The sequence below is a fragment of the Drosophila serrata genome, unplaced genomic scaffold (genome assembly GCF_035046125.1).
Source record: "Drosophila serrata isolate PLE 108 unplaced genomic scaffold, ASM3504612v1 contig_116, whole genome shotgun sequence".
In the NCBI taxonomy this organism is placed as follows: Eukaryota; Metazoa; Arthropoda; class Insecta; order Diptera; family Drosophilidae; genus Drosophila; species Drosophila serrata.
In genome coordinates, this window is record NW_028257014.1 from 724,585 (window position 1) to 749,509 (window position 24,925).

The following is a 24,925-nucleotide window of genomic DNA, read 5'->3' on the forward strand; positions in this document are numbered from 1 at the left end:
TCGAAAAAATACTTAGGGTAAACAACATTTTTCCCGCTTTGTAAACACAAAACAGCTGTTTTTGTCGCCCGGTCTGGCAACGCTCGACATTTATGTATCGGCGTTGCCGTACTTCGCGTGGGCACAACCCAACAGCTGTTTGTCGCCCGGTCTGGCAACTCTCGATATTTAATTTACCGGCGTTGCCATACTTTGCAAGGACACCGTCGATCTGGCAACGCCGCATCGTCGCCCTGCTGCTTTCTGTTCGCCTGGTATTCCAAATGGAAAATCGAACAATTTGCACCGAGATTTCGGCGCAGTCCTGGTCAGCAAAAAATTTTCAAATGCCCGATTTTATGTACCGGTCGTACTAATAGCAGTATTATATGTAAGTATACATATAGTTCAAGTGTTTTTTAATATTTTAGGAGGCTTATTATGACAATTGAATATCCCAGATCAAATCATGGTTCCCAGTCTCTGATTACGGTGGACATGGAATACATCCGATGTGGGCGGGAGGGATTATCAACCGCGCGTCATTTGAAAGAGTCCCTCGCAACTTCCGCGTCGAACTATTTGAATGTCTATAAATATTTGGAATTGCAGAGGCTGGCAAGTCTTAGAGCGTCTCAATACTCACCAGCCCCGCAGAAGCGGGCGCAATTGAATTTCTGCTCATTAAGGTAGAGCTGCATGTTGCTGCCGCAAATGGGTCTGTACTCTGGCGTCGTGGGACAGCGACCGAAGCAGTCTAGAAATTCCTGCGTCGGAGGCGGAGCAGTTACGAAGGGCGTAAGGCCTCCACGCACCCGTACATTGTTGACCAGCACCCAATTTGAGCTGGTGGTCGACGGGATCGGAGGTGATGCGGAGGAGGGGATAGGTGTCGTTGTTTGGAATAAGAGAGCCTCTTGGGCAGCACCCAACAGAGTTGTGCAGGCCAAGAGCAAGAACGACAGCCAGTAGTCGGACATCTTTAATGGGACTGGTTAGCGTTTAACTTGGACCGATGTTCGCGTGAAACTAAAATCGCAAACCCATTTTTCAGAAAATCAGCTGCATTTAAGACGACAATATAATACAGGTTCCAAAAGCCGTCTCTGGAAATTCCAGTTCTATGATGACGGCTTTCGGTTTCGGTTTATTGTTTACGATAAGCATAGGTGAAGCCGCCAGAAATCCCCGCTGGTCTTGAGTCAGCCGGCTGGGTAATGCCACAACAAGCATCTGCCGGGCATACGTGTAGAATAGATTAGATGCACCGATTAGCCGATAATGATATTGTTGTAGGGCACCGCTGAGATGCGCGGCCCTGCCATGGAGTAGGCCGGCGAAACGTACTGCATTGACCGCTCCAGCTTTCTGTAGTTGGTCGCGAATGCCAGGAAGCCAATGCTAGCTGTAAGTGGCTTTATTAATATATGATACATCTGCCTTATCAGAGTTTTAACTTACAGTTCGAGGTACGCGGCACATTCTGCTCTGTTGGGGACCCATCATCACCACCTCGCTGATCCGCGACCTTTTGGGTTTTGCCGTGTGTCTCGGTTCGCGTGTAGTCCGGGCTCAAAGTTCTCTGCAAGCACTTTCCCATATGAGCGCCCTGTCGAGATCTGCCGCATCGACAAAGAGCCAGAAGGTTCTTGTACATCTCCGGTGACACAAACCGCGATTCACCTTCATTGTTGTGTCGAATGGGACACAGGCCTACAAGAATCAGAGTTTTAATCAAAAGAATTCAAGGAAGGACGCAGAGATACGTACCTTGAAGTTTTAGCTGGCCCAACAATTGGGAATCTATCTCGCCTTGGTGGTAGAAACAGTTGGTGTTCTTGTTCGCAATTTCAGCCCACACCTTCGGATAGCTGCGACGTGCCTTGTGCTCCATGCGCACCTGCTCCTTCCTAAAAAGTTTATCAGTATTATCAGGTATAATATCGTTATTTTACTCACAGTTTTCCAATTACTTTAGCAGGATCCATCTCTCGAACCAAGGACACTTCACTGCGTATGTTAAATCGAAAGAAGGATGTTAGGGCTAATTGTCATGGCAACGATGAACACAGTCGCTTGTGTTTGTTGTATATCAATATGCTCATTTATTTTTTCTTTACTTAATAAAGTGTGTAGAAATATGATTTACATTTTCAAATACTTGTAGCTAATGTTTGCGTGCAACCTAACTTACATGTACTATATGTAAGGTAATCTTTCAATGCGCCCTTTTTACAAACTTGAAATTGTTCACTTTCAGTGCCTAGCTATTTGTTTATCTTTTTTAGTACTGTTTCGTATGCTTTGATTTGCTCCGGTTTCTCTACCGCAATAGCTTACAAGTATAAGTATATTAAATTGGAAAATTATTAGGTTTAGTTATGGGGTTTCTCTTTACTATATAATTGGTTAGATAGGCAAATACAAATAAATTTGACTGCGATTTGAACGTTTTGTGTTTGCTTTTGTATGTAATAGTGGCATATTCTGGTTAAAATGATGTAAATTTGTTTAATCAAATGTTTCTGCTTAACGATTATATTGCTGTAATAAAACTGTAAGCTGCAGCAACGCTTAAAGCTACGCTTAAGGCTAAATAGTGGAATTAGATGTTTTAATAATTAGTAGACTGATTAGTTAAATTACAAAGCGCCAGAGTATAAAATTTAGATAGGGATATTTATAGATAATTGCTAATCATAGCAACCGAAAGAATTATCAAAATGTAGGCCTGGTTATTGGAAATCGTAGTTATATATACAAGCTGATGGTGAAGTTCGAAATGGAATAACAGACTGACGACACTCGTGGTTCTCTCACTCAGACAATCTAAAATTATATGCAAAACATTTACACATTGCTTCTTAGAATCTAGACAACATACACATTACGCTAATTCAACAATGCAAACGCATACAACGAACGATTTAAGCTACGATAACAGATTTGGGTTTGGTACAATTTCATTCTTTTTGTTTCTAGTTTTTTTCGTCGCTGATAATTACACAAATATTATATAATATACAATAATTCCTTTACAAAAAAGTCAGTCCATAGTTTTGGCTACCAGCATTTGCCCTTTACACGCGGGGTACCCTTTAGATTTTCATAAAAAACCGCTCTCACAATATGCCATTCGTGTAGTACTGGTAACCATCGTACAGTTTCGTTGACAGGCTCTTCAGGGAGTCCTGCACAAGCTGCTCTACCTTTCGTTCCATTTCCTGTTCGGTTAAATTCATATGAAAACGTTTTCGGAGATTCTGCACGGTTCCGGAGCATCCATTCTTAAAGCATGGCAAATGAGCATCTGCAAATGAGCCAAAATAAGTGTTAATGAGCCGAGTACTACAACTTGTCCAGCCACTTACTGCTGCGCATGATCTCCACAAAATTAATTATACGATCCATATGCTTTCGGGCTGACATCATCCCGACCAACAAGAGCCTGTTGAACTCCCTCCAGTGCTCCGAGCTGGTGCCTCCCATGACCTCAACGAACTCCGGCGTAAGCTTGAACGGCGACTGCTCAAAACCTGCAAGAAAACATTCGTTAGCTAGACCCAACGATGAGATCCAAGAGGTTATACCTACCCAGGTTCTTTGGAGATATACTCAGGATGAAGCCAAAGTCAATGTGTATGATGTGCCCGTCCGAGTGGAACAGTATATTCCCATTATGCCTGAATATATACATTGAGGTAAGCACACTTCCATTCTCTTAATATTGTTCTAAGCATTGCTCTACTCTTACCTATCCTTGACTTGCAGCAAATACGAAATGAGGCAGTAGGCCGCACAGCTCTGAACGAAGTTCTTTTGGGCCCGGCGGAAACTCTCACACGTTGGTGTGCCGTACTCGTCGATGAAGTAATCTCTCAATGACTTGTTGGAGTTCTTCTTTATTTGATGGAGGGACACCGTATTGAGGATGGGCTCAATGAGTCCACTGTCGTTCGACAGACAGACGATCTTGTAGGGTCGCACCCACAGATCCACTTGCTCTTCCTGCCATATGATCTTAAACATCTGCAAAGGAAAGGTAAGAATACGATGGTAAGGCACAAATTCGCTCTGCTGGCTGCAAGTACGAGATTTACCTGTAGCAACTGGGTTGCCATTAGCTCCTGGCGCAGGTCATCCCCGCACTTTACGATGGCGGACAGCAGCCGCCAGTTCGACAAATGACCATAGGGTGAGGACTCCCGAATGAGCTTCTCCTTTTCGTGCCATGGCTCCTGCAGAATGTATGAATGAATAGAAGGTTATAATCGAGTTCAGCAGTCTCAAGGGGAGTACAAACCTTTAGTGCTGCTGCCGAGGGATCTTCTGGGTCGTTACTGAACGACTTGGTGTTCTCGCAGCTTAGGTTGCTGCAGTGTCGAGAACGTACGTCGCCGATATTGAAGACAACTGGTGGTCCTAAATTCAGCAAATTGTTAACATTCTATCCAACTTTGAGTTTCTTAGCCCGCCATTGACTTACCTTGGTCCCGCGAATCGCACGAGTCTAGCGACATCTGTGAGATGGTGTCACGCTCGCTCAGATTGCGCATGTTTAGGTACTGCGCTGTTATCTCGTCGTCCTCCTGCGACCACACATCATCTTCGTGGACCTGAAGTCCGCCCAGAGAAAGTGCGTTGCCGCAGCAGTTGTGAGCGCCTGTGTCCCCACATCCGCCAGCGTCCCCTCCTTCCGCGGGCTTTTTCCGCCGACAACTGGAACCCTGCTGGCTACTGCTACAGCTGGAGGTACGGCTGCAGCTAAGGTGGTGGTGCGAGTTCAGGCAGGACCCCTCCAGATGCTCCTCGCTCTTCGTGTGCCTCAGCGACGGCATCATCTTGGGTATAAGCGGGGAGGTGTAGATGTCAGAGACCTCCACTACTTCCACGTATATGATGTAGGGAGTCTTGTCCTTCGAGTTGAGCACAGCGGTCTTCTCCTCTGTAATGCGAACGACGTGGTGGGGTATGTCCGAGTAGAGCGGCAGCCAGACTCTGGCGGGTAGATTCTTGTTGATCAGGTTGAGGAACATCCGCAGCGCCGAAGTTTTTTCCGCTTTGGATGGCAATGAGGTGAGGTTCTTGCCAACGTTCATTAGCGCCCGCATGAACTCTTTCTGGGGCGCTGTCTTGGGAGCTCCGCAGCTGCACAGAGTCCTCTGACCAAGCAAACCGTTTACTTGGCCGCGCACCGTCTCAAAACAAGTGCAGCCGTTGTCGAAGGCGTGGCCCGAGGTCAGATCCCCGAGGCACAGTTTGGCGGGAGTGGTCGGTAGGGTCTGGGTGGTGTACGGCGGCTGCTGGTACATACGGTGAGATATACTGAGTGTGTGCGGGGAACGCGAGTCTGCTAGCAGCACAGTAGCGTCGGACTGGGAGCGGTGGTGCGTCTTTTTGGCGAAGGCGACTACCGATCTCGGCTCACCGCCGCCAGATGTCTTGAGTTCGTTATGCGCCTGCTTCTGCTCCCTTTTCGAAAATATTTCCTTCATCAGCGCCAGCTTGGACTTCCGGGAGCCACTGTGCGAGTTTCCCAATGAGTCCACCTGATAGTTGTAGGCTTCGAGGAGCCACAGACACTTCAGCGAGAAGTCCACGGATTTGCGGCAGCGGATGGTCAAGTACGGGTCCAGCACCTCAGCCAGTTCGTCCATCTGAATGTACATGACAATCAGCTGCGGAATATACAGGTCGACCTCCTGGTCGGGAAAGCTAAAGATCTTGTTGCCAATGAAGCTCAGAACTCCCGGCTCCTTCGAGTAGAACAAGTAGTGCACGGCGAAGTGTATGTTGAAGACCGGCGACTCGAAGAACCGTAACAGCCCGCTCTGGCCCTTTTCCGGCTTCTGGAGCACGTCCGACGACATTGGCGTCCGCTCGCTGATGAAGTACTTGACGACACCCGGAACAGGAAGCTTCAGCTTATGCAGCGAGTTGATTGAGGAGCACTTGGACAGGGCAGCCTCATTGGCGACATCGCTGTCAGCTCCGGGAAGACGCAGGTTCAGAGTGCGCACATGCTCTTTTGCCTTTACATCACCAGCTGTGTCCGACAGCTGTTGGCTCTTCGAGTCCACGGTCGCCGATTGCGCCACCGACTCGGTGGGAGTGGCGACGGGTGTGTTGGCAGCAGAGTTTGCAGCAGCTGCTGCCGCGGCGGCTGCGGCCTTTTTGCTTGAATTCGATGTGAGCAGGCTAAAGAATTCCTTTTTCTTGGAAATGTCCGTGGGCGACTTGATTTGGTCCTGCTGGGGCGGGCTTCCACCGCTGGGCGAATTCGCTATGGGCACTGAACCTGCTGCAGCAGTTTGATCCGGTTGCTCTTTTTGCTTGGCTGCGTTCTTCTTCTCGTGGTTCTCTATGATGCTCTGGGCCGTACGGAAGATGGCGTTTTTCGTGGCCCCGAAGAAGTTCTTAAAGAGCACCTGGTCGTTCTTCGTACTCTCGGTCGGCGTGGGCGTTGGCGTGGCAGTCGGGGTAGGGGTAGCTGAAGGCGTAGCCGGCGTTGTTGCTGCAGGAGCACTGGGAGTGGGAACTTCTGCTGCAGTAGCTGAAGAGTCCGCGTCCGTGACGTGTTTCAAGCATGCGTCATGATCGTCGTACACCACTGGTTCGATTTCGTTTGAAGCTGCATCCAGTTCCACTTTGATGGCTGCTTGGGACATGTTCATAACGCGATACCGGGTCCGATCATCGACGTCAGGGTCCGCATTTCCAGTGTCTTCATCCCCCCTCTGTCCCTCCAGGGCAGACTGAAGCTGTCGCTTTGCCTTGCGGGAGGGTCGCAGGGTGGCGCAGTCCAGCGCGGAGCTAGACTGGGCTGCGGGTGATGGGAAGAAGCACAGGTGGTCATTATACTCCTCGTCGATGGACGTCGTCTCCATAAGGTCCACGCACTCTTCAGCATCGGCATCCGCATCGGCGTCCGCATCCATCTCGCCCGAATCGAGCGATTCATGTGAGTGGCATATGCGATTCAGGGATATTTGGTCCGACTCCGAGCCACAGATAATGCCTGCAGGGAGGATACGGTGTATGAATAATAGGTTTTCGACATGATCGCTTCTACAGCAAAGCCAAGGCTACAACTGATCGGCATAAACAGTTAGTCTGTCAGGTCCTATTACAGTCCATAACTTACCAGAGTCGTCCGACCCGAGACTGGTGAGATCCTCTCGCTTCTTACTGCTGCCGGCGCTGCTGCAGCTATTGTTGCTGCTGCTGCCGCCGCCGCCGTTGGTGGTACCGCTCCCGATGCCGCCAATAATCTCCTGTCCATTCGCTGCCACCGATTCGCTGGACTTGGGGCGCACCCGCAGCGTGGGACAGGACTCGACTGCAATGGAGAGGGTGCACATAGGGTTAGGTGGTGGGTTACTAAGGCGCTTAAGACCGAGTGGGCTTACCAACGGCACTGGACCTAGAAGCGGCCGTCAAGCCGATCGATTGCTGATGCTTCGCCACTGGATGTGAGGACAGGATGTGACCCTTCGTTGCGGTCGTGGCCGTGGACGCTGGCGTCGTGCTGGCCACGGACATCAGGGCCGGCGTGGGGAGGACTGGTGGTGAGAGGGCTGCCGTTACACTCGCTGCTGTGGTGGCAATCTTCGAGCACATATTTGCACCGAGAATGGACGGGGAGCAGAACGTGTTCTCGCTCTCGGCATTTGGAGATGACACCTCGACCTGCAAGGAAGACCAGTGATAAGAGAGTGCCATAGATCGGCCGTGCAGCTGCGCTCTGCTGCTCCCGATAACAGCAACGGTACACACAAGCACTTGGCACTGGAGCAAGTGCAAAACTGAACAACAATGCCAGCGACGCAACGATAAAAATATAAATAAACAGCGCATCTCACGCACACACGGACAGCCGATAGACTTAGAAACTTTCCAGGCTGTGGCTGTGGGTGTGGGTGTGGGTGTGGATGAGTCGCTTGTTTTTGCGCTTGTGGCGTCGTGATTGGGATTGCCAGTGCGAATGGAACTGGCTCTGGGACTCACCTCTGGGATGCGCTGCAGGGCGCTGTCCAGGCTCCGGTTCCGGTGGTGCTGAGTGTGATTGATGCGCGTGTTGGTTACCTGCGAGACGGGCGGCAGCAGTATTCCCATGGACCTGCAAGGGACGAAACACGAATTAGACGGCAGTGAAAAATCAATGCATCTGTTGCGGTGTAGCTCCTCCATCCCATCAGCTGGTCGGGTCGGGTCGGGTACATTCAGCCCCACTTACTTCTACGCAATGTCGCAGTTATCATATCGCCCGGAGTGCGACCGATTTAAATGTATGATAAAACCTTGTCAGCACCGATTGTGGCTCCGATTCCTATTCCGATTCGCATTCCCCTAAATTCAATTAGCAATACTGTCAGCCAGACCAGGAAAATACATACGACGACTGAAAACAATGCGCGTGAAACATCAAGATGCCCGTGTACTGGCCACTCTCACGAACACATCCGCACGGACGGAATGCCCAGTGGTGGGGAGCAGAGGGTTCGGTTTGGATTGGGTTGAGATTGAGCGGAGCAGGGACAGAAGCGGCGAGAGACCACGGTGGAAAAGCTACGCGAGTGCCGAGTGTTTGGCCCACAATGGCTGACTAATCGAGCAGCTTTCGTGCTCGGGTTCGGGGCCTTTGTTGACAGCTGGTCGCTGCCTGAGTCAAAGCTCCGAGAACCGGAGTCGGAATCCGAGCGTGCGTCTGCCGTCTCTGCCGGCAAAAGCTTCCGAGGGTGGATTCGAAAGTGGTTATCTCGGCTTATCGCCGGCAGAGTATCTACTATTACGCGAACGCTGTTATCAGTATCAGTATCAATATCGGGGCCTGCGATAAGCAAGAAAGCCTGATAGCTAGCCGTGCCCTTAGGACGGGCAAAGGGATGGGGCCCCGACCTTCACAGGTGCGCTTTGCACCCACCAGCCCAGTGCCTCCGCTGCTCGGGTTCAACAATCTGTGACGACACAGTGGAATACCACAACTAAAACGGAAGATTCCCGCTGCTGATTCCGCGACCGACCGACCGAAGGTGCATTCTGACTTGGCGGCCGGAGGAGGGACTCCCGTCCCGACTGATCGATTAGCTGGTGTCGTGCCAACATTCGCGCCATCTCATTTCGCATGCAGGTCTCGCTTGTCGTGCTCCCATCTGCCGGCGATGGCTAAATCGAGACCCAGTGGAGAGTCTGGCATGCGGCTATTGTTGCTGTTGTCGAGATGGCAGGCAAGGCGTGTGTGCACCCACTCGACTGGTGTGCAAATTCCAGGCAAATTCCACACCAAATACCGGGCGACATTAGTTGTCTTGTTGTGTCAATTATTTACGCATTTGCATTCATTTGCTCCGGCTCGGGCCCCACCTCCGCTCCCTTCAGGCCCTGCCTCCGTTCCGACTCGGTGTTGATGGGCTCCGCCTGCTTACTATGCCCATCGCCATGTCCGCCCATCTCGTATCGGGCTTGACGTAATTACAGCTCAACAAGCTAACCAACCTGGCTAAGGAGCTGGACGGAAATTCCAGGCGCACAGATAACGGAGCCACAGTCCAAATGACGTTCTGTCTTGACGAACTGCTGCACCTCTACTCGGCACTATTTCCAATTCATTGCTAACCCCGAAGGGGTCAACGACTGGGCTGCCCCAGCTCCTTCCCCTTGTGATTCTCCCTCGGATAATCAGTTCCCCGAGTGCGATTGCCTCGCAAAGTTTGTTGACCAAGCCCCGCTTTCTCTTCCTGTTCCTGTTCCTGCTCCTGCTCCTGCTCCTGCTCCTGTGTGTGCGCACCAGCTTGCTGGGCATTCATCACTCGTCGCCTGTATTAAGTGTCATCAATAGCATGGCTGTGCTCTAGTTGTGGCGCGGACAAAGCCAGGAAAAGCGTTTCCATTTTCATTCGGCATACGGGTGCAGAAGCAACAGCATCTGTCGTGCACATCGGCGGGAAAGGAAGAGTCAATATACCATTTTATTCTACCGCTTATCCTCTCCTGCTTGCTAGTTTTCTTCGCTGTCATTTCAAGTGCCTTTGAACTCTGGACTCGTGGACAAAGGTTCATCACTACAAAGAAGTAATTTCAGGGGAGCGGCCAAGGGAAGCGAAAAGCTAACGAAATTAAACATTGACGGGGGAAGGAATCACTAACCATGATGCCCCTGGCGGGTGGCAGGTTGAGGGTGCAAAAGAGTGGACTGCCTACGACAAGGAGCCACGGGGTAGGCCAGCTCCACGACCGCAAAAGAGAGGAGAGAAGCGGAGAGGTGCGGTACCGGCGCACGCACATAGCAAAGACAGGGTGTGGCACGTCATCTGTGGGCAAACCCACCCACAGCGACAGGCCACAACATGGGTACATACACACAGGAACCAGGAACCAGCACGTGGAACCAGACAATGCTTTTCGTCGCTGCTCAGCTGGATTTAGTCACCCAAGTGGGGTCAGGTCAGGACAGAGCCACGGTATTTGGCAGCCTTCGTCTCTTTGCGGGCAATTATCCTAATGCGAGCAGAGCCAGTGTACTCCGACACCTGGGGCAAGCCAAGACAGCCTCACATATTTCAGTTGCATTCCAATCGATTAAGTTCAGATGAATGACCGCAGATCTCAAGCCCGTTCCCATTCAATTAGATTGATTAAAGCCGAGTCTGTGGAGTGAGTAGAAAAACGAGGGAGAGTTGAGCCTCGAGCGGCCTGCTCCTGTGCATCCCCGCCTCCTGGCTGGCAGTCGGAATGCGTTGAATATTCAATTTTTCCGCTTGTGCCACATACATTTATTTAAGCATACATATTATGCTGACTTGTTATTCCCTTGCAGGGTATTCAAATTTCAGTCAAAACCCCACAAAACGGTGAAGAATTCATTTCCGACCCCATAAATCATATATATTCTTGATCAGCATCAACAGGAGAATCTTTCTAGCCATCTTCGGGGCAAACTAATTTTTTTCGATTTTTGCTAAATTTTATAAGGGGTTACATCGTTAAAATTATCAAAAATTGTCCAAAAATTGAATTTCTTAAAATTTTAAATTGAGTATGCTGATTTATTAACCTGGCAAAAACTAACACAGGACTGCTGTCCGAATTTAAATTAATGCTTTTTTGGCTGAGTTACGAGTTTTTTAAGATTTGATTTTTAGAAAAATTTGTATATAAAAATATTGGTAAATATCGACTAAAAAATGGTATTTTAATTTTAGTCAGAAGCGTAAAACACATTGAAGCAGTCGTTTCCGACCCCATAAATCATATATATTCTTGATCAGCATCAACAGGAGAATCTTTCTGGCCATCTTCGGGGCAAACTAATTTTTTTCGATTTTTGCAAAATTTTATAAGGGGTTACATCGTTAAAATTGTCAAAAATTGACAAAAAATATGTTTTTTTAAAATTGTAAATGAAGTATGCGGATTTGTTAACCTGGCTAAAACTTAGACAGTACCGCTGTCCGAATTTAAATTAATGCTTTTTTGGCTTAGTTATGATATTTTAAAAACTTTGATTTACCCAACATATCTGGATATAAAAATATGGATTTAAATATAACTCAAATACGCATGTTTTTCGATTTCTTGTAGAAATATAATGGCCAAAGAGCCAATGAAACTAAAACTCATATTTATTTCTATTTGCAATCAAAAACATAATCATAGAAGAATAAAGCATTAAAAAAAATAAATCTAGAAATATTTAACTGAATTTTTCAAAGTCTTGGAAGGGGAAACATCAATAAAATGGTCAAAATTTAATAAAATTCATATCAAATAAAAGCCAATACAGACAAGCTTTTCAAATTGAGATCAATGAACCTTCGGCTTAATTATGACCAAGTTTAACATTTCTGAAGGTGTGTGTAAGGGTATACACACTTCGGTTTCTAGAAGTGTTCCTTATTTACTGCATTTCCCAGGGAAAATGAATGAATGATATGAACAATTGAAAATGGAAGGAGAGCTCGGCACACATTGTTGATTTATTTTTCGCAAATCTGCCACAAAATGCGAGTCAAGTGCACGTTCCGCGTGCTCCGAAAGAGAATTCCCCGAGCAGAACGCTAAATGCAAGCCAGTATGCATTATTCCAGCGATTATTTACATTTTCGAGTGCGGCAGCAGCTTAGGGGCCGGACACGGCCTCAAAAACGGACCCGGAGCGACCCAAATAAACGATCCGGCGCCGAAGCCAGCAAAGTTCAATGCAAAACTGATGAAATTTTGCTGTATCCGGTGAATACAAGGACGTCCCGCGAGGGTAATCCCTGCGGCCGAGCCCAATCTAGTGCCAAACAATGGCTTTGCAATGGAAATGCAAGCGGAAAAAGACACTGTCGAGGCTGACGCGCCTGCGTGCTGGCCTGACTGCCATGGATCCCAGCAGGAGTAGGAGGAGGGAAGAGATAGCCCATCGAGACCCGGCGCTTGGCTGCTTGCATGCCAAATGATGTGTGGCACGACAGGCCGAACGGTTTGACGCCATTGCGGTGGCTCCAGTTTGCGGGACACACACCCATCGGAGCTGGAGCAACTGGAGGCAGGTAATTTGCTTGGCGCCGTCCGCCTGTTTGCGTGCGAAACAAAGCGGCGTCGCCCTTCCGCCTTGCCTCGCACCGCTTCAGCACTTGGAAGGTACCTCGATAGACACTACTGGAGTCATTGCACTCTTTTCTCCCTAGACCCCGGGTTTCGCGGGACTCTGGGAACTCGGAAGCATCGCTTTCGGGAGTTTGGGTATCGAGACTCACCTGAAATCCAGACTCAGGTTTCTTTGGTGCGTGGATATGCGCTTCGGGGGATTCGCAGGCCCTCCGGCGGCGGTCGCTGGCACACCATCTCCAGACTGCGCCACGCTGAGATTGGGGCGACCGTGCACCGAGGGCATCGAGTGGTTGAAGACGCGGCTCAGACTAAGGCGTGGCTTGGAGTAGCGCGTGTGCTTTGGCGTGCTGGCAGCGGAGCTGGCGCCCGGAACCGATGTGGGCATCTGGCCACCGATGGGCAGCGTGACTGGGGCAGCCATCAGGAAGGCGGGTATGTAGTTGCCGTTGCCATTTCCGTTGCCTCCGTCCGAGCCCAGGGAGGACAGGGTGGTGGTGGAGGTGGAGTGCGGCTCGCCGGTGATGGCCAGCGACGAGTGGCTATGCGGACTGCCCATGCCGCAGGTGGCAGATGAGATGCTGTGCAGACTCAGGCTTGGGCTGGGATGGCTCATCGACGCGCTGGCTGACGCTGATCCGGAGCCAGATGCGGAAGTGCTTTCCGCCACCGTCGGACTGTGCACCACGGTGCTGTTGCTGTGCTCGCTGGAGCTGCTGGTGCTGGTGCAGGCGGCCGTCGAGTGCTCCGATAGGTCATCGTCGTCGGTCGTCGCAGCTGCCGGCACCTGCGGACAGTTCCAGGTTTCCGTTGCCTCGAGATTCGCATTCTCGCCGGTTGCGACGGCCTTTCCGTTCATATTGAAGTCGGAGAGCGCCTCGGGGCTGGACAATCGCACTGTGTGTGGCAAGCAGTGGTCCACGACATCGACAGACGGCGCTGAGCTCACTTTACTGGCCGGCCTATCCTCAGCCACCACAACGACGGGCGAGAGCAACTTGTTGGCCGTCTCAATCTCCCGTATGTGCCGCAGGTATTGGTAACCGCTGCTCTGGGCCACCGGCTTCTTCTTGGCCACACCTCCACCAACACTGGCTATGCTGATGCTCAGGCCACCGCCGTGGCTCTGCTTGGTCTCCCCGGACACGACGCCGTTGGCTGCCCCGTTCGGCGGATTGCTGCTCGCCGAGCTGCTCTTCTTTCCCTTAAATGCGGATATGACGGAGTTCATTTTGATTGCTTTGATGAGGTGCGGTTGGGAGGGCCTCCTTGGCTTTCCTCGGTTCTTGAGTGGACTTAAGACTTAAGTGGCTAGATACGCAGGTCGGTGTGGCACAACCTTGGAATTGCTTCGTGTTCCATTGCAATGGGCTACGGCCTACGGGCTCCGGAGTGAAGAGTATCGCTCTGAGTCATGTTCGCCGGCGTCGGCTTCTCAGCTGTCCAACTGCTCGCCTGTGCTTACTGGCACGGAGCAAGTGGTGGCCCTCATATTCGGTTTCTGCTATTGTCGTGTGGCTGCAAAGATAAACAGAAATTGGTGTCAATTAGTAATTTTCGATCAATTGAAGCGACGAACTGCCGCATTCCTCCTTCATGCAATTCCCGAAATTAAGTTCACCAAGCTCTGCGTTTGGGCCTCATTAATCGATTTTCTTTTGATTTTCCGAGAATATTGCTCACATTCCGCCATCAGACCGGCGCCTGGGCCTATAAAAACAGGCTAGAAACGAGGGAAATTGTCCTTGGCGGTCCTTCTCGGAATGTGGCCAACTTGTGTGTGCTTCGCTTTCCTCTAGATACACACTAATGTACATATTGCGCTGTGTCGTAAGCAGCAGAAAATAGAAATATGTACATATGTGGTCTGAGCGATCAACTTGATCAACATTCTTTACTTAAATACATGTCGAGATGGACTTAAAAACTGCTGGGGCATTGCACTGCTGACCTTACAAAGTGCGCTACTTGGTAGCAGTCGTAGTTGCGCGTTGCCTTGACCCATTTATTCAGTGTGCCACGAACGAGCGGGCAAGAGGCATTCCCCTTTAGACTATTGACACTAAGCATGGCTTCTCTTAACTTTTCGAGCTGCCGAAAGTGGAAAGTGGAACGTGGGAACAGCACAGTCTGTGGGGCAACACCTGGACTGGGCTGGGCGGGGCTAGCCACCTCTTTGATGCCTTATCATCGTTGGCCCCATCGCTCAGCATCTTTGTTACACATTCCCCTCCTGCACTCCTGCACACACCTCCTCCCCACGGATACTGGGCTTGCATTCCGTCATTTAAATTTCATGAGTTTGTGACCTGACCCCAATTACGTCCATGTCCATGTCCCTTTTCCCTCTGCGCCGCAGAAGCGAATTATTTGCGTGTGATTCACATCCGTGCTTATCTACGACACACCGATCAATGCGATTGTACCAGTCACTTTTCGTATTCATTATGTTATGTGCGATTTCGGTGCAATTAATTAAAGTGCTTAATTTACTAAATAAAAAGCTAAGAAATGAAGAACAACCGAAACATTCGTGCGCCTGTTTTAGTAACCTTTAAAGGCATTCCTCACAGCACCACGTACAAATCGCCGGACTCGGGCACTCCCAGCTGGACGAGAACGTTCTGTTCTCATTCCGGACGATAGCCATTCGTGTAAGCGGATCACACGCACACACGCACATGACCGAGTGCTGTAATAATTAAAATTGTAAAACTTCTGCTGCCTGAATGGACACAGGCCAAAGAAAAGAATGCGGGCGCACTAAAAATAATTCTCCCAAGCGCCTGAGCAGAGTGGGCAAGGAAGTAAATGTTTCATGGATTGCCCAGCACTGCACTGCTTTTTAGGAGCCCTCTCTAACCATATCCATCCTCTTGGGTTAAGGGATGAGATCTGCGTAACCCGATAAGGCGACTCCACTTGACACAGTATGCTCAAATTTCATACCGAGTGTGAGAAAGTACCCCGGAGGGGAGGCAAGTCCTTCGACAGTCACCGAACTCTGCACAACTGCGGCCTAATCGGGGCTGTGAAACAACTGGTTGGCTGCTACCTGCCGAAACTAGTTTTACACTTGTTCTCCTGCTTCGACTTTGCAGTGGATTGCACAAGCCACCAATTGTTCTGGTCGTGTGACTGCTGGTCTGTTCGGCCTTGACGGTCGACCGCGCTCCACGGAGAGCTCCAAAATGCTGGCATTTGACCCGAGCATTCCGGCTGGCACCTTTGGATTCACATTAACGAAAAGTATTTTTATTGCTCAGAGAGCACTCTCTGGACACAGTGAGAAAAATCTCGGAATGGTATCTCTCGGGGCTGGTGGTGATCAGAAGCTATTGGGGTCTCGTACAAGTCACAGGGTTCAATGACAATTAACGAAAGCAAGGAGGGAATTCGTGGGGCGAGTTCGGTACACAAACATATCTGCCTGGCTGGCCTGGCTATTCTGAAGAGCTGCAGACTTCCCATTGTGGACTTATCTGGCAACGAGCCACGCGCATGCGGACAGGCAGTCCGTCAACCACGACCTGCAATCAATCAGAGTTCCCATCTCCTCACATGCGATGGCTAACAAACGAGTTTTCCCCCTTCATGCAAAGGGAAACAACACATGAATTGCATACAGATGCGGGAGAGTGAGCAACGGAAAAACTAAAATGTGAGGCGGTAATTCGGATTTCAGTTCTACACCGGGTTCTTCTGCGAGTTTTCGAATGGTCCCAGCGGAAGTGACTGTCGCCGCCGTAATAACAAACTGGTTTACCATATAAAAGCAGCAACCACGAAGTCCCCTCCAAAATTGCCTTTTGCGCACAGACTGGTCGATGGCCATTAAAATCCAATAGGTTTTCGACTACTACTATATCCGATTAAGCAAGTATCTTATTTTCACCAAACTTATGAAAGCAACAAAGTGGAAGCGGGCACTGTGGGAGATGAAACCTGGCAGAAAGATAACTTTTATCTAGCCGCGCGGATACAACTACTAGTCACAGCTAGTCAACGAAAGTACTGTGCGGTAATGTGCTATGTGCACCTAAGCTCATTCTCAGCAACCCCGCCGCCCCGTGCCCCGAGCCCCGGCCTGGAACCCGCATCCGAATCTGACTCCGACTTCAGCTGCAGTTCAGCAGCTGCGGTTTCGGCTTGCACAAGCCTCTCGAATCACGGCTCACAGCTGTGCTGGCTTCAGCGTTTCGACTGTTTGACAATCTTGCCGTGTTTTCGTTTGGCAAACGCCATATCTCAAAATGTGCCCCCGAGCCAACGAACTCTCAATGTTGGTGGCGGTCGCTGCCGCTTTAATTGACTGCGAATTTAAAACTTTCAATTGCAGCGACCGCAGCTGCAGCATAATCACAGATTGCTCATGTGGCCGGTCGCATTCCCAGCATAATTCCGATGGTAGAATCAAGAACGAAGCGGCTCAGTCAGGCGAGAGTTTCTCCGCAATTTCATGCTCCAAGTCGTGCCTGCTCCCCCGCCCCATTGTTCCACTAAGATACGCAATTATTATTTCATGTTCTACATAGCCCGGACTCAAGTCGAGCTGCCTTCAGATGCAGCTCGTTTCGACAGAACAGCGTTCAGACGCACAGCGGACTTATATCGCACACCCACGTGCAGGCAAGACAGTTTCCTGGGCACGCAGGCGGCTCTTGCTGTTCTTTCATCCATCTCAACTCTATCCCACAGGCCAGAGGGACTGTGCTGCTGCTGCCTCTTCCAGGCACTTGTTCAATTGCAGCCGATGGGGCAGCTTTAAGAACGGGGCCGAGCAACTCCCTTCTTTTAATCAAATTTAATGGCTGCTCCCCGGTTTGGAAGCGCAGGCGCAGGGCGTGGCTGCTGGAAACATAAAGGAAAAGTGGAGTCGATGTGTACAACTCCCTCCGGGCGCATCCTATAGATACGAGCTTATTGCCATCCCATGACTTTCTTGTTGTTGAAATGAGTAACAAAAAAGTTGAATGAAGTTTTCAAATAGTATATACAGAGCAAGCTTTTCATAGGTGGCACAAAGACTAGGAAACACAGCTACGCCACAGTTTGGCAGGTGTTGAGTAACTGTAAGCTATCGCTTTACTAATACCGTTTTAAATATATAAATATTTTGCCCCAAAATTTGCAACCCAGTCGATGAAATCCGCAAAATAGTAATTGTCTTCAAGTTCGAGCGAATCCAGTGCCAGCCATTGGTGAACGGCACGCGACTCGATAATAAACTGCACTTGGACTCGGTGGCACAGCATTCCAGCTCACTCGCCGACGGTTTCACGGAAAGAAAGCCATAGAGCCGTTTGGCCAGTTTCAGCATTGCTGAGCGTCTGATACTTGGACCAAATGAAGAGCTAGGGTGCGCCTTTGAATTGTTACTTTAGTTTTTGAACAAATTCAGGCTAAAATGCGGTCCTTTTCAGCTGGAGCCAAAGCTGGAGCATAGTCACTGGGAGTCCAACCACAGCAGCAACAGCAACAGCAGCAGCAACCGTTACGGAGATTACACTCGACTGCAGCAGTGAATCTAGAGTTTCACATTCCGCTGCTGTGCGGTTAATAAACCGCAAACTGCTCGAGACGAATCGCAGTTAGGCAAATAGATAGATAGATACATACGCAGTTGGGAGCAGATACTCGCTTGTGCTCGTGCTTTTGCCACCGCTCCAAGCAGGCTTCCTCCAAGATACAAGTGACGAGCGAGCGAGCGAGCTAGCTTGAGCGGCGCTATCAAGGTCGTCCCAATCAGACAAGCAAGACAGCACTCGCCCGTGCCTAGTTGAATAACTTTTTGAAAAGTAAAATACGACAGAGTCGCCGCCGTAGAACTAAAGCGAACCGAACCAGCCATCGCATCGAAATACGCTGAAATCAAACAGCTCCGGTCAAGGCGAACAATCACGTTGATTGTGAATGCATGTCCAAACTCACTCAAATCGGAGTAACGAATTATGGGAGCCATAACCTCTCTTTGTCGGACCTGCAGGAAAGCGGTCTGCTCCCCCACAGAATCGGACACTTTGATGGCAATAGGAAAAACTCTGTATTTACAATATACATTATCTAATCTCCCAAGACCAGTTTTCCACCTTTGACTCTACGCTCTGCTCTCGTTATTTAGCTTCTACAGCGGCGACTTTTCTTGTTTGAAATTCACGATCGAGTCCAAGTACCCATAATACTGACAAGCGGTCGACGGCCGCACAGAGACCGCACTTCGCTGCGAACTCGTGTTCACATGTCTCCAAAATCAGTTAATTATAATGTCTAATTGAGCACATCCACTTGCCTTGGCCCAAACTCCAAATGGGGCTGGCCTGGGTAGTACTCTACGTGAACTGCAGCGAGGTGAAATTAAGTAGTTTTGTGCAATCAGCGCGAGGAAACCCACTACATCGGACTACATCGCAGCCAAACTATCTGCGCCCAACAAGCATCTATAGCTTTCCCACGTAGTTCCGCCAGCTACCAGCAGCTGCAGCGAGGGTCCGGGCTCCGGAGACAATCCGAATCCATTATGAGTGGCGATGTCACACAACATTAATTTTCGGTTGCATTAAGGAGCGGACGCCGAGACGGCGAGACTTGGAGTCCAAGGGGGAAAGCCTAGCCTAATGGCCGTTTCTCATCTCTCGGCGGCCGAGGGAAAGTAGGGTTACACAACCGATTGGGTGGCTTTTGGGGGCGGAGGAAAAGCTGGGCTCGCATCGCCCATGGCAGCGTTCCAGTCGATTCCACACCAAACCCTTGCGTAGATATCTCTTTTATTTTCACCAGTTGGAAATTGAAAGTAATTAAAGGCACTTTAAGATCACATTAAGGGGGAAAAGTTTGCCTTAACGATTAACGAAAGCTCTGCAAATATCGAAGGTGATTCCCCATAGTGATGTGTGGATAGAGAGTGGAGCGTGACAGTCTCCTGCACTCAGCGGAGAGAAGCTCAAAGCCATGCGGAAGTGGTTCGCTCACGGCGGGAACATCTTTCTCATAAGTTAATCACTTCCGACCATCAGTCCCCCCCTTGCAGTACAGTTCTGCCCGATATGGGGTCTAAAATAATACTTATTTGCGTCTCAGAATGCGTGCACACACTGCCCGGACTTTGGCCGGACGGATGCACAATGAGCCTTATCAGTGGCTCTCGAAAGCAGATCCCATTCATTCGGGCATGAATAAATGATCGCTGATCAGTGGCGCGGGCACGGGAAGCCGTAGCCGTAGTCGCAGTCGCGTCGCCTCGGGCCTTAAATAAGTCGTGATGAATTTGTGGGCGTTGTGCGCAGATAATGTGTCTATATACGGGCGCTGCCATTTGGCGCTCAGTGTGGGTTAGAGCCCAGATCTGCCGATAGATGCATAATTCGTTTGGGTATATACACATTTGTGGCTTCTGTGCGGTGACAAATCGCCCAAAGCTGCGTCAGAAAATAGGAATCCAAGCAGCCTTGAGCTCCCCAATCAACTCTTTGGTCGAATCGGCACACACTGCCCACCCACGGATATGTCGCAACAGCTGGGCTTTATGGCGTGGATTATACTTTACAATCTGATCAAGAAACCGTTCCTGCAGGTTGTCCATGTCCTTCTGCTGTCCGCACTATGGCATCGCTAAACCCTCGCAAGATCCGAGCCGCCGACATCGTTGACATGCCTAGTAAGGTGGCTCCGCTTCCCTACCTCAACTTCCTGCGCTACCTTAAGCGTAATTTCTTTCCACGCTACGGTCTGCGCCGTTTGCTCCGGGTGGGATTCGCCCAATGGACTGCGCTGAGCGAAGCCCAGAAGCGCAAGTTCGAACCGCAAGTAAGGTGCCGGCAGACCATGTAGCCAAGCAGCTCATCGTTTTCTCTCTATTCCAGCGCATCTTGGCCAGAGTCGTCCGGAAGCGACGAGTTGCTCGAAATCGTCGGTTGGTTCGTCGCAGTCAGCGGGGTCGAAAGCAACCAGCTGCTGTCCGGCGCCCTATTTACGACAAGCGTCCCAAACCAATACGCCTCAAACGCAAGTAGAGACGGTAGGCACGGTATGGATCGAGTCCATAGCACCTGGCGGTGACGTTCGTTCACCCGGTGGCCAGCTAAAGACCCACTTTCAGAAATCTTCTTTAGTTCTTCAATTCGCATTTACCTCTTTTACCCCACTTGGAAATATGTCAGAGAACCTACACATGATGCCACTCGCCACCGAGGATGTTTCAGCGGATTGACACCTGCACACTGTTATTGTCTTGCGCAATCTGAGCTCGGAGGAGCGTGGGCTGCTGTGAATGGAAATATGCAAACAAATACTCTGCCAGCACTTTCACTTTTCGCATTTTGTCGGAATGAGGGAATGCCAGTGGCCATTCGCCAAGGGAAGGGGAGCGGAGCGGCGAAAAGCAGCCGATGCGAGTACTTCTGGTCTGTTTCAGTTCCAAAATTATACCTTTTACATTCATCGCCTTCGCGCAGCGGTAATGGTTCTTTAATTTATATGGTTTTATATAGTTTTTTGGACCCATTACGTCACCCTCACAACAAGACAAAGAGCGGATTCACAGGTTTGACTGCAAGAGCTGTTTGGCTAGGGCCTGGCAATAATCATACCACAGAAGCTCGGAATAGGGACCTAGACCTAGCCTTGACCTCCCTGGCCCAAGAATATTCAATGGAGCGCCGGGACAGATACTGAACAAACTCCCTTATCTGGACCCCCGTTTTCTCGACAACTCACTTTCTGTTTGTCAATAAATTATTTATCAATTTTAATTTCCGCTTGCTGCACAAGCAAAGCAAAAACAAAAGCAAAGCAGCCACGAAAGGCGCCAGTGGCGAAACAAAAATAGCGACGCTCGTCGACTCCAGCATCAACTAGTTTCGAACTGACGAACCGCCCGAGCTCGCCATGATTTGTGATCGGAAACCCATCCAAACTGGTTGGCTTCTGGCCCGCAGTCGAATTCCCGTTTTGGATGCGGCGCATGTTTCCACTCGGCGGCAGCCGTGGTTAACTAACTCAATATTTGGCAAGCGTCTGCCGACGCAACCTGCAGCGGCATGCGGCAGTCGGATTGACAGCGCACAGCTTATGTCACAGTTATCGCCTCTCGAAAGAGTAATTACACTTTAATTGCCCTGGCCGCGCGACTCCACCTATCTCGCTCAAACCCCCAGCACTGGTTGCATCGCCATGTGGAAAGCCTTTCTAGTTGCACGGAGCTAGCTTAGCCGCCCGAGAGTCCCGTCGTACCTGGAGAACACCGTTTTGGAGCGAAACGAAAACGAGCGCATTCCAAACACCGCCAGCCCGCAGCCAGCAAAGGAGCTTTAATCGAAATCGGATTCCGAGAGCCGCGAATCGAAGACAAGCCCTGCTAAGCTCAGCTCTCTGGGTCTGCGGACCGGAGAGCGCGGGGCCAGGCGGAATGGGGCAGAACAACGGGTTCCACTGTCTGCTCCACTCTTCGTTTCCGTTGTTTCCCCAGCTTGTTTACACTTTTCACACTTCGGCATTCGCACTCGCTCTTTGCGTGGCCACGCACTCGCTCTAGCATGGGATCGGATTTGCCTGGTGCTCTCCGCCGCTGCAGAGTCCCAACTCCGGAGAGTTCAACGACACAGTGGCTATGTTTCAGACCTGATTGCCGATTGCCTTGGATTAAACTAAATGCAACCGAGTTTCGCAATCTGCCAGGCGGGCTTAGGAGTCTATCAGCCTGGGCATCGCATCTGCACCTGCATCTGCACCAGATGGAACTATATGGCAAATAGGCGTCGATCAAGCGACTGGGAATGCACATCTCCGGGGAGGAGACGCACTTTTATCATAGGAACTAATCTGATTTGGCCGCAAGCAGGCGAGCGAGAGTCACTTTGCCCAAATGTCAGACTTCCGCGTCTGAGGCTATGGCATTCTATCTTTATTTGCCTCTAGTTAATGGCTTCGGCTTTATTTGAATGTCAATGCATTCTCTGGTGTGTGTGGACTACGGGTGTTATATAAAATTTTATTGTATATTTAATGGTAAATTATGCTAATTTCATTTCATAAACATTTTTCCCCAAAATAATGCAATTTTTCTTATATAAAAACAAAAAAAAAGGGAATATTTTTCCATATATCTAGCAATTTTAAGCGTTTTTTTAACGATGCTATCCAGCGAACGGGAGATTGCCCGTGACGCGTTTAAGGAAGTCCAAACGAAAACGCGCCTGCAGTACAGTAAACAGTAAACAAAAAGGGAGAAGCGAATAGCGGCAGCAAGAAGCAGGGACGGAACAAAACAAAAAATCAAAACAACAAGGGCGTTCACAAGCACGAAGCAGATATGAAGCAGACACAAAAACAGAAGCAACAGAATGGTGATTAATGCCCTTATCACGCGCCCCGCGTTTATTTAATCCAAAGGAGGCCCTGGGACTCACCTCACAGTGTCCTCGGGTATCCAGTTTCGACGTAATCCACTACTGATGAGCTGCTGCTGGCAGAATCGGAGGCTGAGGCGATGGCAATTAGCGCAGATAAGTAGGGTTCGCTACTGCTTTCACTTGTGGCTTTTCTCTCGCGTTGGAAATCACAAACAGCTCGAAAAGAAATTCCTATTATTATCACTGCGATTCATTCGCACACGGTCACAGTCACAGACACAGACGCAAACGCTGGGGCAGGTGGAAAGGCCGCTGCGACACCCTAATGAGCTCGCATAACTATTGTAGCTTCGACTGGCTTGGCCTGCACTCTCCCCGCTATTCGGTTTGGGCTTGGGTTTCCAGCTATGCCCAGCAATAAACAATTGAGTATCGTAGTTGCACAAGCACTGCACTACTACACCGAAATTGCGGACACCAATACTGGGACGCGACTTGCAAAATCTCGTTTCGGTTCTCCTCCGCGTATGCCAGTGTGAGTGTGTAGTGGCTGGCTGTGTATGCGTGTGAAAATTTGCCCGACGCGTTCGAAGCCGAGAAATCACAATTCGGCGACACTTGTTTCAATATTTAGCCAGCATATTTGTTGTTTCGTCGCCAATCTTTCAAATATATATAAATTAACTGGTGCTTTGCTTTGGCTATCCGAAAGGCGAGATACGAGACACAGCGAAGTCACACATACACACACACTCGTAAAGGAACAAAAAGAGACGCGCCCAAACAGTGTGTATATGCAAGGGTACACAGGGCAGGCAGACTGCGGTTGCTGGAGCCACTTCTAGTGTATTTACGCGTGTATTCACTGCCGCGAACCTTGCACGAACGATTTGTATTTCTCCTGCTTTCTTTGTATTCCACCACAAAAACAAATTTCGCGACGACAAAGCAAACACACGTCCAACAACTTCAATTCTTTTTTACGAAAAAAACAAAGTAAGGCTGTACTAACAGATCGCAAAAATACCAGAAAAGTAGGTATAAATTAGGCACAAACTGAAATGGAGGGGTTGCTAACTTGGCTAAATAGGTATATGTCCTGGCTACCACAAACGTATTAAACAAACTGGGATCGCATGGATGTATTGCTGATGACAAAAGATATAAGAAACTAATAACTCGCGATAAAAGACATTTCCCGAAAAGTGGAAGCAATAAAATATACAATAAAAGGTTGAAGACATTTGTGGTATGGTGAAAAACTTGGCTAAAGATAACATAAATTGTGAAATTAATCGAATATTATATTCCATGAGAAGCGCCAAAATATCGATATGTAGATACATATTTGAATTGGTAAATCATTACAAAATATATATATACATTTTCTTTAAGAAATTGCCCTGGTTATTTGTTTTTATATTTATCTTTTTTTTTACTTTACAATCCTATGTTTGGTCAGACTGGTCCGACTCCGCTCCACTTTCGCGTGCATCTGGAGGACACATCAATTGAATAATGCGTTTTTAAGTGAAGCTAAGACACATTCTTCACTAAATTTTGAGCGGCCCGAATTAGACAGCACAAACAAACGCACACAATAGATCTCGGGGCAAAGATAAGACCCTTCGGAGCAGCTGGAACGCACTCGACTTTGCGTGAGTTCAACAATCTGTAAATTGGTCGCCGCAAGTGAGCGATGTAAATTGAGCTGCATGCCGCCGCTGCAATTGAATGCGACCGGGGCGAGACCCTTCTCTTCTACCCCAGCACTTACTTGATTGGATTGGCTTTCCGCAGATATCATTGTCCGCACAAGATGTCTTTCATCCATACGCTCTGACCCTGCCCTGCTCTTCCAGAAAGAGATGTGGCAGTCAGAACTCTTGAAGCTGTTGATATTTCCTTTTATCCAGTACTTGTATTATAGTTCTAAAGCCGAGATCTACTAGCAAATAGGGCCTACATGAAATTATAAAAAGCTTGACCAAGTGTAATTAAAGAGA

General features: G+C 49.3%; 4 protein-coding genes and 1 long non-coding RNA gene across 8 annotated transcripts; 2 read left to right on the forward strand and 3 right to left on the reverse strand.

The window, feature by feature from the left end:
• Positions 1-381: 381 nt before the first annotated feature.
• On the reverse strand, positions 382-1,010 carry LOC110178791 (uncharacterized). The gene is made up of 2 exons (XM_020946044.2): positions 626-1,010; positions 382-569 (listed from the first exon to the last, which is right to left on the reverse strand). The coding sequence occupies exons 1-2, from the start codon at positions 957-959 to the stop codon at positions 511-513; spliced, it is 393 nt and encodes a 130-aa protein (XP_020801703.2). The 5' UTR covers positions 960-1,010; the 3' UTR covers positions 382-510.
• On the forward strand, positions 833-2,535 carry LOC147644684 (uncharacterized). The gene is made up of 3 exons (XR_015270143.1): positions 833-973; positions 1,034-1,386; positions 1,443-2,535. It is a non-coding gene; the product is annotated as an uncharacterized LOC147644684 (long non-coding RNA).
• LOC110178790 (uncharacterized) lies at positions 1,047-2,070 on the reverse strand. Its single transcript, XM_086825908.1, has 4 exons — positions 1,939-2,070; positions 1,750-1,889; positions 1,441-1,692; positions 1,047-1,384 (listed from the first exon to the last, which is right to left on the reverse strand). The coding sequence occupies exons 1-4, from the start codon at positions 1,965-1,967 to the stop codon at positions 1,251-1,253; spliced, it is 555 nt and encodes a 184-aa protein (XP_086682034.1). The 5' UTR covers positions 1,968-2,070; the 3' UTR covers positions 1,047-1,250.
• Positions 2,061-23,953, reverse strand: fwd (phosphatidylinositol 4-kinase beta fwd). Of its 3 annotated transcripts, XM_020946039.2 has the most exons (12): positions 22,977-23,953; positions 12,723-14,091; positions 7,987-8,098; positions 7,389-7,668; positions 7,124-7,318; positions 4,466-6,997; positions 4,283-4,401; positions 4,080-4,217; positions 3,734-4,008; positions 3,574-3,662; positions 3,351-3,515; positions 2,061-3,289 (listed from the first exon to the last, which is right to left on the reverse strand). In XM_020946039.2, the coding sequence occupies exons 2-12, from the start codon at positions 13,802-13,804 to the stop codon at positions 3,102-3,104; spliced, it is 5,175 nt and encodes a 1,724-aa protein (XP_020801698.2). In that variant the 5' UTR covers positions 13,805-14,091; positions 22,977-23,953; the 3' UTR covers positions 2,061-3,101. The 3 variants fall into 3 exon arrangements, with proteins under 3 accessions (XP_020801698.2, XP_020801700.2, XP_020801699.2); XM_020946041.2 differs by lacking the exons at positions 12,723-14,091; positions 22,977-23,953 and adding an exon at positions 8,216-8,965; XM_020946040.2 differs by lacking the exons at positions 12,723-14,091; positions 22,977-23,953 and adding an exon at positions 8,376-8,580.
• Positions 18,195-21,320, forward strand: ddbt (deadbeat). 2 transcript variants are annotated; one of them, XR_015270142.1, is made up of 3 exons: positions 18,204-20,376; positions 20,433-20,972; positions 21,060-21,320. XR_015270142.1 is itself a non-coding variant. In XM_020946045.2 (2 exons), exons 1-2 carry the CDS (start codon positions 20,173-20,175, stop codon positions 20,580-20,582), a joined length of 354 nt encoding a protein of 117 aa, XP_020801704.1. In that variant the 5' UTR covers positions 18,195-20,172; the 3' UTR covers positions 20,583-21,320. The 2 variants fall into 2 exon arrangements, 1 of the variants encoding a protein (XP_020801704.1); XM_020946045.2 differs by having other exon boundaries at positions 18,195-20,376; positions 20,433-21,320.
• Positions 23,954-24,925: the final 972 nt, after the last annotated feature.